Consider the following 12,827-nt stretch of genomic DNA (forward strand, 5'->3'; position numbering starts at 1 on the left):
GCGTTTTAACACTGCCATCTCAGTCCTTGATCAGAATACAACATAGTCACTTCTAGGAAGTGAGTAAGCAGCAGAAAGTCAGGAAAGATGAAATATAGTTGAATAAGGGAAGAATTATCTGAATGTTTGTGAACCAGAAATTGTAGGAAAAATATTTTAAATGTATTCATGTAAAGCTTCTCAGCCCAGTTCTTTTGGTGCCTAAAGTTACTTTCTCTAAATTGGATACTTTGGGAAGAAACTCTTTCAAGCCATTGATAGATTTGGAGCGTGAGTCGGCCAATTAAGATAAAAAATTTAGAAGGCAAACAAAACTATACATAGGTGAAATTAATAGTTAATCGAATTTGAGTTCTTTCTGTGCGCAGAGCACTGTTTTAAGCATTTAATAGAGCACTGTAAAGTACAAACGATCCCTACCCTCAGGTAATTTATAATATGGTGGGAGAGACAGACATTAAAATAAATTATCTTTCGTCAACCAAGTATAAAGATATATATGAAAGTGCCGTGGCAGAGTTGGGGGTAAGTATATTTGCATGGAGGTAGGGACTTAAGTGCCTAGGTAATAATAATAATAATTGTAGTACTTGTTAAGCCCTTACTATGTGTTAAGCACTCTACTAAGGGTTGGGATAGATATAAGATATCCAGGTTGGGCACAGTCCCTATCCCACATAGTACTCACAGTCCAAACAGGAGGGAGAACAGATAATGAATCCCCATTTTACAGATGAGGAAACTGAGGCACAGAAAAGTTAAAGTGACTTTCTCAAGGTCATATAGCAGGCCAGTGACAGAGTTGGTTAGACTTCTAACTCTCCGGCATATGTTCTTACCACAGTGAAGGGAAAATAGTGTACAAAGAAGTCAGGGAAGGCTTCCTGGGGGAGATATCATTTTAGCAGGGCTTTGACAATGGGGAGAGGGGCACTCGAATATGAAGGGGGATGCTGGAAGGAGGTCGTGAACAAGGGATCGATGGTGAGGGAGACGAGAGTGAGGCACCGTTGGTATTAGAGGAGCCGAGTGTTGTAGGGAGAGAGAGCAGAATTAAAAAGGTGGATTTTTAGAAAAGACAGATAAATCAGACCAACTGCTTAGATAAAACTTGTGTTAAATTTATGAGGAGGGCTGGGAAAACAGTAGGGTTACCGAAAAGTATTACTTCATTAAAATCCACCTTTGGAAGGATTTGTTTACATTTTAGCTAAAGCCGATTTAACTGGAAAATACTTTGGTTTTGTTGATGGCTTTTCACTATAGAAAAGGCTGGTACTTTTTAATTGTCGTTTTAGTTTACTCCAGAATTCTAGAACCGGCAATTTGGATTTGCCTTTCCACAAATCCAGATTACAATTGTGTGAGATTTAGCGTTCAGAGTTCCAGGTAAACAAGGCTGTCAGGCCACTGCTGCTTTCCTACATTATAAGAGAAGCAATGTAGGGGAGGGGCCTGGGAGCCAAAAGGAACTGGGTTCTAATCCTGGATCTGCCCCTTTTCTGCTGTGGAACCTTGGGCATGTTACTTGACTTCTGTGCCTCAGTTACCTTATCTGTAAAATGAGGATTAAAACTGTGAGCCCTATGGGGGACAGGGACTGTGTCCAACCCAACAACCTATATCTACCCCAGTGCTTAGTACAGTGCCTGGCACATGATAAGCACTTAGCAAATATCATAAAAAAATTACAAATGAGCAGTAAAAGTGACTTGGCCGACTACTGGCTACTTGGTGCAGGCAAGGATTCCTGTTTTGTGCTGTCCCTGATTAGGGAATCTGTTCACCGCCAACTTTTATCTCATATAAATAAAGGATAACCCAAGGGTGTCTTGTCCTGGGTAGGTACAGAAGTACGTGAATTTGGTAGGCTGTGACAGTAATTATGTTGCAGCTACTTCTTCTTTTGAGAGCTTTTAAAGGGGCAATACCTTTTAGGATAGAAAAGCAACCTTCCTCCGCCCCTTCCTTATTCTTCATTTGAGAGCGGTTTTGGCTTTGGGTAACAATTGCATACACTGCTGCTTCCCAATATTTAATATTTAATGCCTTTTTGAAATGTGCTAGGATAGTGAAGTAATAGAACCTATCCCCAAATGGGCAGTTTGCTGTGTCCCATTTCTTGCCATGCAACATCCTTGACTGTGTTCTCTGGGTATAGTGAAGACAACCCATTGTCCCACTAAGCAGGGAACAAAATTGAGCTCAGTAATAATATTGCAAATTTATAAATAAGAGCCCAAAACACTTTTTAGAGCTTGAAAACCGAAAGAGATGATTCCAATTTAACATTCAAAGCAGGCTTCCCCTTGTTTAGTTTGTCAAATAATGCATGACTAGCACATTCATGTTTTCCATACCTGGGGAGCTGTCTCCATGAAATGGTTGACGGAAAGAGACTCTCTCTCTCTCTTGTAATGTTAGCCTAATCTGTGTAAGTTGGAATAACCAATTCTTTTGATTAATGGGAAGTCTTCGTCAGCAAAATTTTTAAAACTTTCAACAGTAGATGTTTATCCTGTTCAAATCAAATTCTTTCAGGTTCTACTCCTTAGCCAAGGAAACTGGGGAAGAAATTTAGAAAGTTAGAAATTTCCATTTGAGACCTAGGCTATAATTTGCATTTTCAGTAAAATTTATGGTATCTTACCTGTCAAAGCCCTCCTCACTGAACAAAGGGAAAGCAGATACCTGTTTGAGGCAAATTCGTAGTGTATGTTGTTTGAGAGATATATATTAAGACCAGTATTTTGCCAGGTTTACTTTTATGGTATTTGTTAAAGCGCTTAGTGTGTTCTAGGCACTGTACTGAGTGCTGGAGTAGACACAAGCCAATCAGGTTGGACACAGTCCCTTACCTCACATGGGGCTCACAGTCTTAATCCCCATTTTTACAGATGAGGTAACTGAGGCACGGTGAAGTGACTTGGCCCCAAGGCCACACAGCAGACAAGTGGCAGAGCTGGCATTAGCACCCAGGTCCTTCTGACTCTCAGGTTCATTCTCTTTCCAGTAGGCCAGCTGCTTCTCATTAAAACAAAGGACTGGGCCTTTTAAACAAAGGACTGATTTAAGACATGCCAGCAGTATTGAGCTTTCTCTCACTTTAAACTCTTAACTCTGAAGGCTATTTACTGGTCTTTTAAAGTACCCCTCTTCATGAAGTCATGATACATTGATTTTTTTTTTTAACAAAATCAGTTAAAAGCTAGAAGCATTGCTTTTTAGTTAAGATTTATTTGACCCTTTTGATAACCTTATTTGATGCTAAAGTAAAGTTTGGGTCTCGTTTTACTAGAGAAGTTTATGAAAACAGCCAGATTGGTTAAAAGTTTGGATTGTGTCATAGACCTGTTTGGCTGTTTGCCTGTTGTTCATATGACTAACTAGCCAATAGCTACCAGTTCCTCCGGAGACGTGAGTGGTCTGAGTCACTTGAGGACTCTGCTCTCTACTGCATTATAGATTAGAGGTTATTGATTATCCTGAAGCCAAGGAGTCTTTTAAACCGTGTTTTCAGTGAATCATGCCTTCAGTCTCAGAAGTTTTTGTCTTTTATACATTTCTGGTTACAAATGTCATTGTTGTTTAAAGTACAGATAGGCTTGCTGGCTGAAGTGTGGAGGTTTTCCACAATATATTGCGACACTGCTGATTTTGATGGGCCAGAGCCAGAAAGATAATTACGGCAAATTATAGGAAAGGAGGATTGGTAGTAATAATAGTAATAATAATTACATATTTGTTAAGCATGTACTCTATGCTTAACACTGTTCTAAGCACTGGGATAGGTACATGGCTATCATTTTGGACCCAGGATTGGTAAAGTGGTGTGGGAGTTTGCCTACCCTACAGTAGAATTAGTAGACAGTAACGTGGCTCAGTGGAAAGAGTCCGGGCTTGGGAGTCAGAGTACTTGGTACTTCCAAATACAAAATACCCCTTAGGTAGGAAGGCAAATGAGGCCGTTTATTACTAACCGGAAGTAACTCAATTTTCTTTACTTTGCGGTCACATTAAAGTGAACAGTACCGTGTAAAACAGACCTGTGTTGACACGTTTAGATTTACCTAACACACCATCCTCTGTGTTTTTGTGGGAGGGGGAGGGTAAACTGGGTGCATAATTCCGTCATTTGCTGCAGGCTTACTAGAAGGACTGATCCTGAAAAGCTCCGGGGCCACTGACTTGCAACATGGGGTCACAATTTGCCGTTTCCAAAACTGATGTGTTCCCCATTCTCCTTCCCCACATTACCCTGCCCTTCACTCTCTGGGCGGGCCTGATGCTCCAGTGCTTTCCCCATCTACTGCTGCTGATAAATCTCGGAGAAGTAAACTGCACATACTGTAATTCTTACATGACATTTTCATTCGGGCGTTTTCATTAGGGAAAATAACAATTAGAAAGCTTTTAACGAATGCAAGAGTTAAAGTATACTTTCACTGCAGTGCGGGATGAGAGAGCAAACAGGGCTAATGTAAACTACCCACACCATTTGGAATGATGTACTTGACTTCGGTAAATGCAGTTCAGTATGGCCTAATTCAGAGAATATGACTGAGCCATTTAAAGGAACATCTCTTGAGAATCGTAGCTTTGGAGACGGTAGGATGCTAAAAGGGTTAATTGGCAATATTTAACGAGCTTCTCCTGGGGTGCGGAGCACTGAACCTAGCACTTGGGAGAGTACAGTAGGATTAGTAGACAGTAGTGTGGGTCAGTGGAAAGAGCCCAGGCTTGGGAGTCAGAGGATGTGGGTTCTAATCCTGGCCGTGCCACTTGCCTGCTGTGTGACCTTAGGCAAGTCACTTAACTTCTCTGAGTCTGTTACCTTATCTGTAAAAAGGGGATTAAAAGTGCGAGCCCCACGTGGGACAACCTGATTACCTTGTATCTCCCCCAGCGCTTTACAGCTGTGCTTGGCACATAATAAGTGCTTAAGGAATGCCATAATTATTATTATTATTAATTATTATTATACAGTTAGGAGGAAGTAAAATAATATAAGATGCGTCCAAAGTATCATCGTCATCAATCGTATTTATTGAGCACTTACTATGTGCAGAACACTGTACTAAGCGCTTGGGAAGTACAAATTGGCAACATATAGAGACAGTCCCTACCCAACAGTGGGCTCACAGTCTAAAAGGGGCTCACAGTCACACATAAAAGTATGTGAAATAACACTGAACGATCATTTGGGAAGGATTCCTGGGAGAGAGATGATTTCTGAAAAGCTTTTGAAGATGGGAGAACAACAGTCTGTCGACAAGATATGAGGGGTGAAGGAGTCCCAGGCAGGAGGGGGAGAGTATGAGCACGAGTCAGTGGCAGGAGAGACAAAAACAAAGCCCCAGGAGTAGGTTAGCTTGATAGGAACAAAATATATCAGCAGGGGTATATTAGAAGAAAAGTGTAAGTAGGAGAAGAAGATCTGATTGACTGCCTCAAAGCCTATTGTCAAGAGTTTCTACTAGATGCAGAGGGGAAGGGACAATCAATGGAGGTTGTTGAGGAGTGGGGAGTGTGTGAATTAGGCTTCACAAAAATCAGTCAGCAGAGTGCAGTATGATTTGGAGCAGGGAGTGATTAGAGGCAGAGAGATCAGCAAGGAGGTTGATGGCCGAAGTCACACTGCGATGTGTGACAATTTCCTGGACCAGTGTACTAACCAATTGGATGGAAGAGAAGGGAAGGATTCTGAAAATATAGGGTTAGAGATGACATTAGTTGGCAACCCCCTAAGTGTGAGGGTTGAAAGTGGAAAAAGTCCAGGATGATGCCAGGGCTGTGGGCTTTAGAGATGGGGAGGATGATGGTGGTGTCCACTGTGAGGAGAAAGTTAGGTTGGAGAAGGGATTTGGAAGGGAAGTCAGACGGTTCACTTTTGAACACATTGAGCCCCAAGTGACCATGTATTACGTTACATGGTATTGAATGTAGTATGGTAGAGATTTACCCAGGTGTAATTAAATCCCTGCAAGAGATGAGAGGGCACCCTGAGTTAGTTCCAAGGTGAATTGGAGGTGGGGTTTCCAAGGGCAAGGCCACTCAACCTTCAAAGCACCTCCTGGAGAGCCTGGAATGTGTGCAATGCCCCTTAGGGTCAGCCCACAGCTTGGGGCTGGAAAGGGTTAAAAAGTCCCCAAATGGTCAGCGGAGGGGGAAGGGAAAAATTATGGCCTGCCAAACGACCCCAGAAAGCTACCAGCTTTGCCCCTGCAACCCAAATTCTGCTGGGCTAGTAGGCCTTATAGCCGCCTCCCTTCCTTCCAAGTCAGAGCCTGTGCCAAGGAGTGCAGTATGATAGTTTAAAATCTGACTAACAGTAATGACAATGGATATTCTAGAAAGAACAGATTCAACCAGCTTTCAGAAGCACTGTGCTAAAATGGAAAATACTCCCCAAAGGACTGGCCGTGCATAAGCCTTTTAAGGTGGTGATGAGTCAGTATAGCTGGAAACCGCATTCGTGACTTAAGTGAAGAATAAGCGGCCATTGTATCAGGCTTGTAGTCTCCTTGGAGACATGTGGCCTCCATTGAATCAGTGCACGCACCTACATTGTGGGGGTGAATTTCAGGAGAGTCTGCAAATTTTTGCCACCTAATGGCCACGATTTTAACTCTGCTGAATGCGATGGGAGTGATTAAGTACCTAGAAGTTAAACTAGGAGGTAGAAGAATCAGGCAAAACACAAAATAAATTCCCATAACTTTATAATCCCCCAAATGAGCTGTTGGACTGTTTTCTCACATGGGAAAGTAAGGAGAGGGGAGAGAGTAACGGTTTATCTAGATAGACTTGGCAGTCACTGGTTTGTATTGAGCAATAACTGTGCAGAGCACTGAGCGAAACGCTTGGGAAAATACAATAGAGTGGGTAGACAAAATCTCTGCCCTTAAGGAGTTTATAGTTGCAAGATGCCATCTCCAGCATTTTGCTTTGATACCAACAACATTGCTTTCCCTCTGCTTATAACTTATTTCACCGTCTTTCTCCCCTACTAGATTGCAAAATCTTTGAGGGCAGGCGTCAGGTCTGCTAACTCTGTTATACTCTCCCAAGCATTTAGTAGTATTTTCCAGAGTAAGTGCCCAATAAATGCTATTGATTGATATGATCCTTTTGTGAGGAAAGGCTTTAATAATAATACTTATTTTGGTATTTAAGTGCTTACTATGTGCAAAGCACTGTTCTAAGCCCTGGGGAGGATACAAGGTGATCAGGTTGTCCCATGTGGGGCTCACAGTCTTAATCCCCATTTTACAGATGAGGTAACTGAGGCACAGAGAAGTTAAGTGACTTGCCCAAAGTCACACAGCTGACAAGCAGCGGAGCTGGGATTTGAACCCATGATTTCTGACTCCCAAGCCCATGCTTTTTCCACTGAGCCACATGGCTTTCTTCAGAAATATCCAAACTACTGCTATTTAAGCAGTTTTGACTGTGGTTGATGGAGCTGTTGCCTTAATGAAACAGAATAGCCTGGAGTTTGGGGTGCATCAAAGTGGTTGTGCATCTTTGCTAAGGAGTTAATGAACAGATTCACTTTTATTCCTTGGTCTGCCTATCCTAATGACTTTGATTTTTGCTTTTTAAACTTTTTTTCAGGTCAATCCTGGAGAAGGAGGGACCACGGTCGCTCTTTCGGGGCTTGGGGCCAAACTTGGTTGGAGTTGCACCATCAAGGTAGGACCCTGAAAATGTTCAGGAAGTTTACTTCATGCATGTTTGTGCTTCATAATAGATAGGTGATTGTGCTGCAGGACAAATTCCTTGCTATAAGGTTGAGTCTGAACATGGAGTGCTTATGTTGAGGTAAACTTGATACTGCATGGTTTTGTTGTGTAGTGGTAAGTACGTAGAACAGGAGTTTGTGGAAGATACTACAATTGGATTAATGAAGTTTTAACGACATTTTAAGCAGCGTGGCCTTGGGAGTCAGAGGACTTGCGTTCTAATCCTGGTTTCACCACTTGCCTGCTCTGTGATCCTGGGCCTTCTCTGCACTTCAGTTTTTCTCATCAGTAAAATGGGGGCTCCATGCCTACTCTTCCTCTTACTTAGACTGTGAGTCCATTGTGGCATAGAGACTGTGCCCAACTTGCATCTGTCCTGTTGCTTGGCTCATAATAAGCCCTGAACAAATATTATTATTATTACCATTGATAAAGCAGTCGTATTTTCCTACATGTTATTTTCAGGCCAGGCTGCCTACTCTCCTCCAACCCAGCATATTGGTAATGGGAAGGGACAGGTCAGCAGTGGTTTCCCTTTCCCCCAAGTCAGAGGGGTAGCTTTCAGCAGCGAGAGCCCGGAAGATCTTATGACTCTGTTATGAAGCCACTCTTGGTGGCTCTGGAAAAAGAATCTTGGTTGTAGTAGTTGAGCCTGATGAACGGTTTGCATTTGTCTCTCAATTGTTGGGAAGCAATATATTTTTCAAATTGTGAGCTCAGGCATGGCCCATCACTGAGAGAAAGCAGAGCCAAAAGGGGGTATGTTCAAACTGGGCAGTGACTGCCGGGAGGTCAGGGCCTGGAGTCACAGAGCTGCAGGTTGGACTTTCTCCCCAAGGTGTGGGTTGGTCATTTGCAAGATCTCTTGAGCGAAAATAGCTGGTTTTCCCTGGTGCCAGTGGATTAATAGTATTATTCCAATCACAAGAAGTTTAAAATAGGACAAATAATTTGGTTTAAATTCATGGGTTAGTACATGCTTAAAGGCATTGCATTTATTTTTCTTCCTTAGTTCCTGGTTTGGGAATATTTACTCTGTGTTACTGAATTTGAGCTGGATTAAACAGGGCAGTAAAAATTTCATAACAGAAGTCTCTTTGTCCCAACAGGGCTGTCTACTTTGCATGTTATTCCAAAGCCAAGGAGCAATTTAATGGCATTTTTGTGCCTAATAGCAATATTGTGCACATTTTCTCAGCTGGCTCTGCAGGTATGTAGGTTTATTTTTTGAACACATAGTGGGAAAAATCCAAGTGTTTCTTCCAGGACATGAAAGTTGTTAATATGGGCAGTCAAGTGGGTGAACTTTTTAGTAGTAGAAGTCCTATTTGAAAGGATGCAATGATTCATTTACTGGGGCGCTAATGAACCAACACCACAACCTAAATAAAAGGTGAGTACTGACTTAAGAATTATTTTAGGCCAGATGTTTTGATAGATTAAAAACCTGAGGAAAAATACCTTAAATTTAAATGAAGTAGTGACTATAGGTACATAAAGGAATAGTACTAAATAGCTGGTTTATTAAAAATAAGACTTTTAAAGAAGCAGGGTTGCCTAGTGGATAGAGCACAGGTCTGGGATTCAGAGGACCTGGGTTCTAATCCCAGCTCTGCCACTTGCCTGCTGTGTAGCCTTGGGCAAGTCACTTAACTTCTCTGGGCCTCAGTTACCTCATCTTTAAAATGGAGATAAAATATTTGGTCAACCTTCTTCTTAGACTCTGACCCCCAAGTGGGATAGGGACTACTTCCAATGTGCTTAAATTGTATCAACCCCAGCACCAACTTCAGTGCTTTGCACATAGAAAGCACCTAACAAATACTAGAGTTATTAAGTGCTGATTTTTCTAGCCAGAGATAGAGCTGTAGCTGGTTCCTTTTGCCTGTTATGTGCTTAAACCACTTTACTTGTACATATTTATTCTGTTTATTTTATTTTGTTAATATGTTTTGTTTTGTCATCTGTCTCCCCCTTCTAGACTGTGAGCCCACTGTTGGGTAGGGACCGTCTCTATATGTTGCCAACTTGTACTTCCCAAGCGCTTAGTACAGTGCTCTGTACACAGTAAGTGCTCAATAAATACGATTGAATGAATGAATGAATGAACTAGGCTGGACTCCAACTCACTATGCAAGCAGGCAGTTAGACAATGTGTGCTTTGTACCCTTTCAGTGATCATTCTAAGGGCCTCTGACAACTGTGTTTTTTCTTTTTTCCGATCTAGCCTTCATCACAAATTCCCTAATGAACCCGATATGGATGGTTAAAACCAGGATGCAGTTGGAACGGAGGTAAACAGTTAATGAAATAAATCCAAAAAAAAAAAAATGCTGGGTTATCAAGCCAAAGAGAACATCTCGCAGTCGTGGTTACTTGCTACAAATGCCTTAAACTTTTTCCACCTTTGTTGCATTTGGGTTAAAAGGTGTTTTTTTTATAATGACTCCATGGGGAAAAGATTAGTACTGAGGGAGAATCCAGGATAGGTGGTGTTGCTACAAACACAGGACCATTTCACCTCTAGGTGCACTTTAACCAGCACTTTAACTCAGTAATTTTTTTGAAAACAGTAATTTAAACTTCACATGGGCCACTAGGTGTCGCTAATTCCACAAGGGTAATACCAGCTTTTTAATATAATATTCTCTTGCACTTGTTTCTAGACAAAATCTCTTTGTGGATTTTTAAAAATCTTACCTTTTCCCCAACTTGCCCACATTTATTCTGTTTGCCCTCTTTGTGTACCACATCCTTCAATCTGACTATTCTAAGTTTCATTTTGCCTGGCTCAGTGGAAAGAGCACGGGCTTTGGAGTCAGAGGTCATGGGTTCAAATTCCATCCCTGCCAATCGTCAGCTGTGTGACTTTGGGCAAGTCACTTCACTTCTCTGTGCCTCAGTTCCCTCATCTGTAAAATGGGGATTAAGACTATGAGCCCCCCGTGGGACAACTTGATCACCTTGTAACCTCCCCAGGGTTTAGAACAGTGCTTTGCACATAGTAAGCGCTTAATAAATGCCACCATTATTTTTATTACTATTATTAACTGAGGTATTTAAACTTTAAACGGTATGGAAGCTGGCAAAATTATTTTATTGTAAAGTCAAGATAATATACAGTGTATGATGGTGTGCTAAAAATAACAAAGAGCAGTGCAGCAGGTCTTATTAGCTCACCTGGTAGGAAAAGCTGACATTTTGGCTTTAAGGAATCAAGTTCTCGTTGCCAGTAGCATTGGGAGGAAAATATTCAGATGTCACTTCCTGCAAAGATATATCGCAGAAGTTACAATGCTTCAGCACTTACCTTCCTCTATATCCCTCAGCAGTCGTTCTCGTTTCCATTTTAATACATAGGTTTGCAGTTGTTAAGACTTAAGCATGCTTTGTGTTCTAACTGCTCTTTAATTTCCTCCTTTGTAGAGTAAGGGGTTCAAAGCAGATGAATACGCTGCAATGTGCACGCTATGTTTACCAGACAGAAGGCATTCGTGGATTTTATAGAGGTCTAACTGCCTCATATGCTGGAATTTCCGAAACCATAATCTGTTTTGCTATTTATGAGAGTTTAAAGAAGTACCTGAAAAATGTCCAGTTGACTCCTGCAACAAATGGGACCGAAAGAAATCGAAACTCCACAAATTTTTTTGGACTTATGGCTGCTGCTGCTATTTCCAAGGGATGTGCCTCCTGCATTGCTTATCCACATGGTATGTCATCCTCTTTTTTCACCTCTTACCAAGTGTAATGCCAGAAATGGGGGAGGGACTTAGTCTAGTAACCCACCACGAACAGCTGTGGAAAGCCCGAAGGGAATTTGAAACCTTGATCACGGGTCCACACACTGTTTTAAATCGCAGTTCTGGTGGTCTCAGAGACGGCTATTTCCGTGATTTCATCTGATGAGGAATAAAAGAACTTCTGATTCCAGGATCTGATTTCTACATGGCAGGTTCAGGTGAAAAACACAAAGAGTGGCATGAACTTCACTTGTGTCCCTTACAAAAGCATTATGAGTCCTTGCTCCGGACCAGTACCGGTGACTCTGAAAGAAGTCCAACGCTACTCTGTTGTCAGATATGTCCTAGACACTGCTGACCTTTGTTTTCATTTGGATAAAATTAAGAGAATCCACATAGCCTAGTGGAAAGAGCTTAGGACCTTGGTTCTAGTCCTGGTGCCGCCCCTTGTCTGCTGTTTGGGCAAATCACTTGTCTTTGCCTCAATTCCCTCATCTATAAAATGGGGATTAAGACTGTGAGCCCCATGCGGGATATGGACTGTGTCCAACCTGATTAGCTTGTTTCTACCCCAGCACTTAATACAGTGCCAGGCACATAGTAAGCACTTAACAGGTACCATTTCAAAACAAATTTAAATACAGATGTTCTCCCAGGTGTCAGTAATGTATGCAATTTCCATGCTGCCAAAAGCTGAAGTCTTGTGATCTACTCTCCAATTTAGCTGATGGGACGTTACTAGTAAACGTTGCATCAGGCCACTGATAATTAGGATTTGACTAAGAAATCTTGTGTCAGGAGTTTTCTTTCTTTAAGAAACAGCTAAAGAATGATTATAGATTCTGGCTCAGTTTACATCTGGTGGGCCCCATGTGGGACCTGCTTATCTTGTATCTACCCCAGTACTTAGTACAGTATACAGCGCTTAACAAATACTATTGTTACTAGTAGCAATAGTAGTAGTAATGATAATAAACGGCTCTGAGCCAGCCACAAATGTAGCAGCAAACTCCTAGCATGCTGTGTCCCTGATAATAGCGGTAGGTGGGGATTAATAAAAGTCCATAAAAGGTTCTTACGCCAAAATAATCGCCCATGCCTTGCTTACATAGTCCTGGGTGGGGTTGTGGAAAGCGCACAGACCCCTTGAAGGGGCTTCTTACAGGAGCAGGCAAAATTCAGTTCCTGGTGAGTGGTTGGTTTTTTTTTAGGCACTGAGTATTAGGATTTATTGGTCAATCTAAATGATGTCAGGCTTCCTTCAAATATCCAGTTTACAGAATCTTCCTCTCCTCTTATACCTCATTTTTTTTTATAGTATTTAAGCACTGGGCTAATC

General features: G+C 41.7%; 1 protein-coding gene across 1 annotated transcript in view; it reads left to right on the forward strand.

Moving 5' to 3' along the window:
- The window catches only part of SLC25A33 (solute carrier family 25 member 33), a 36,199-nt gene that overhangs the window by 21,776 nt on the left and 1,596 nt on the right, over nucleotides 1-12,827 (forward strand). The window contains exons 3-6 of the mRNA XM_038747109.1: nucleotides 7,618-7,695; nucleotides 8,855-8,955; nucleotides 9,973-10,039; nucleotides 11,172-11,458. Of these exons, the coding sequence (XP_038603037.1) occupies nucleotides 7,618-7,695; nucleotides 8,855-8,955; nucleotides 9,973-10,039; nucleotides 11,172-11,458 (533 nt within the window). The remainder of the gene's footprint in view (nucleotides 1-7,617; nucleotides 7,696-8,854; nucleotides 8,956-9,972; nucleotides 10,040-11,171; nucleotides 11,459-12,827) is intronic.

The sequence above is a fragment of the Tachyglossus aculeatus genome, chromosome 5 (assembly GCF_015852505.1).
Source record: "Tachyglossus aculeatus isolate mTacAcu1 chromosome 5, mTacAcu1.pri, whole genome shotgun sequence".
Classification (NCBI taxonomy): Eukaryota; Metazoa; Chordata; class Mammalia; order Monotremata; family Tachyglossidae; genus Tachyglossus; species Tachyglossus aculeatus.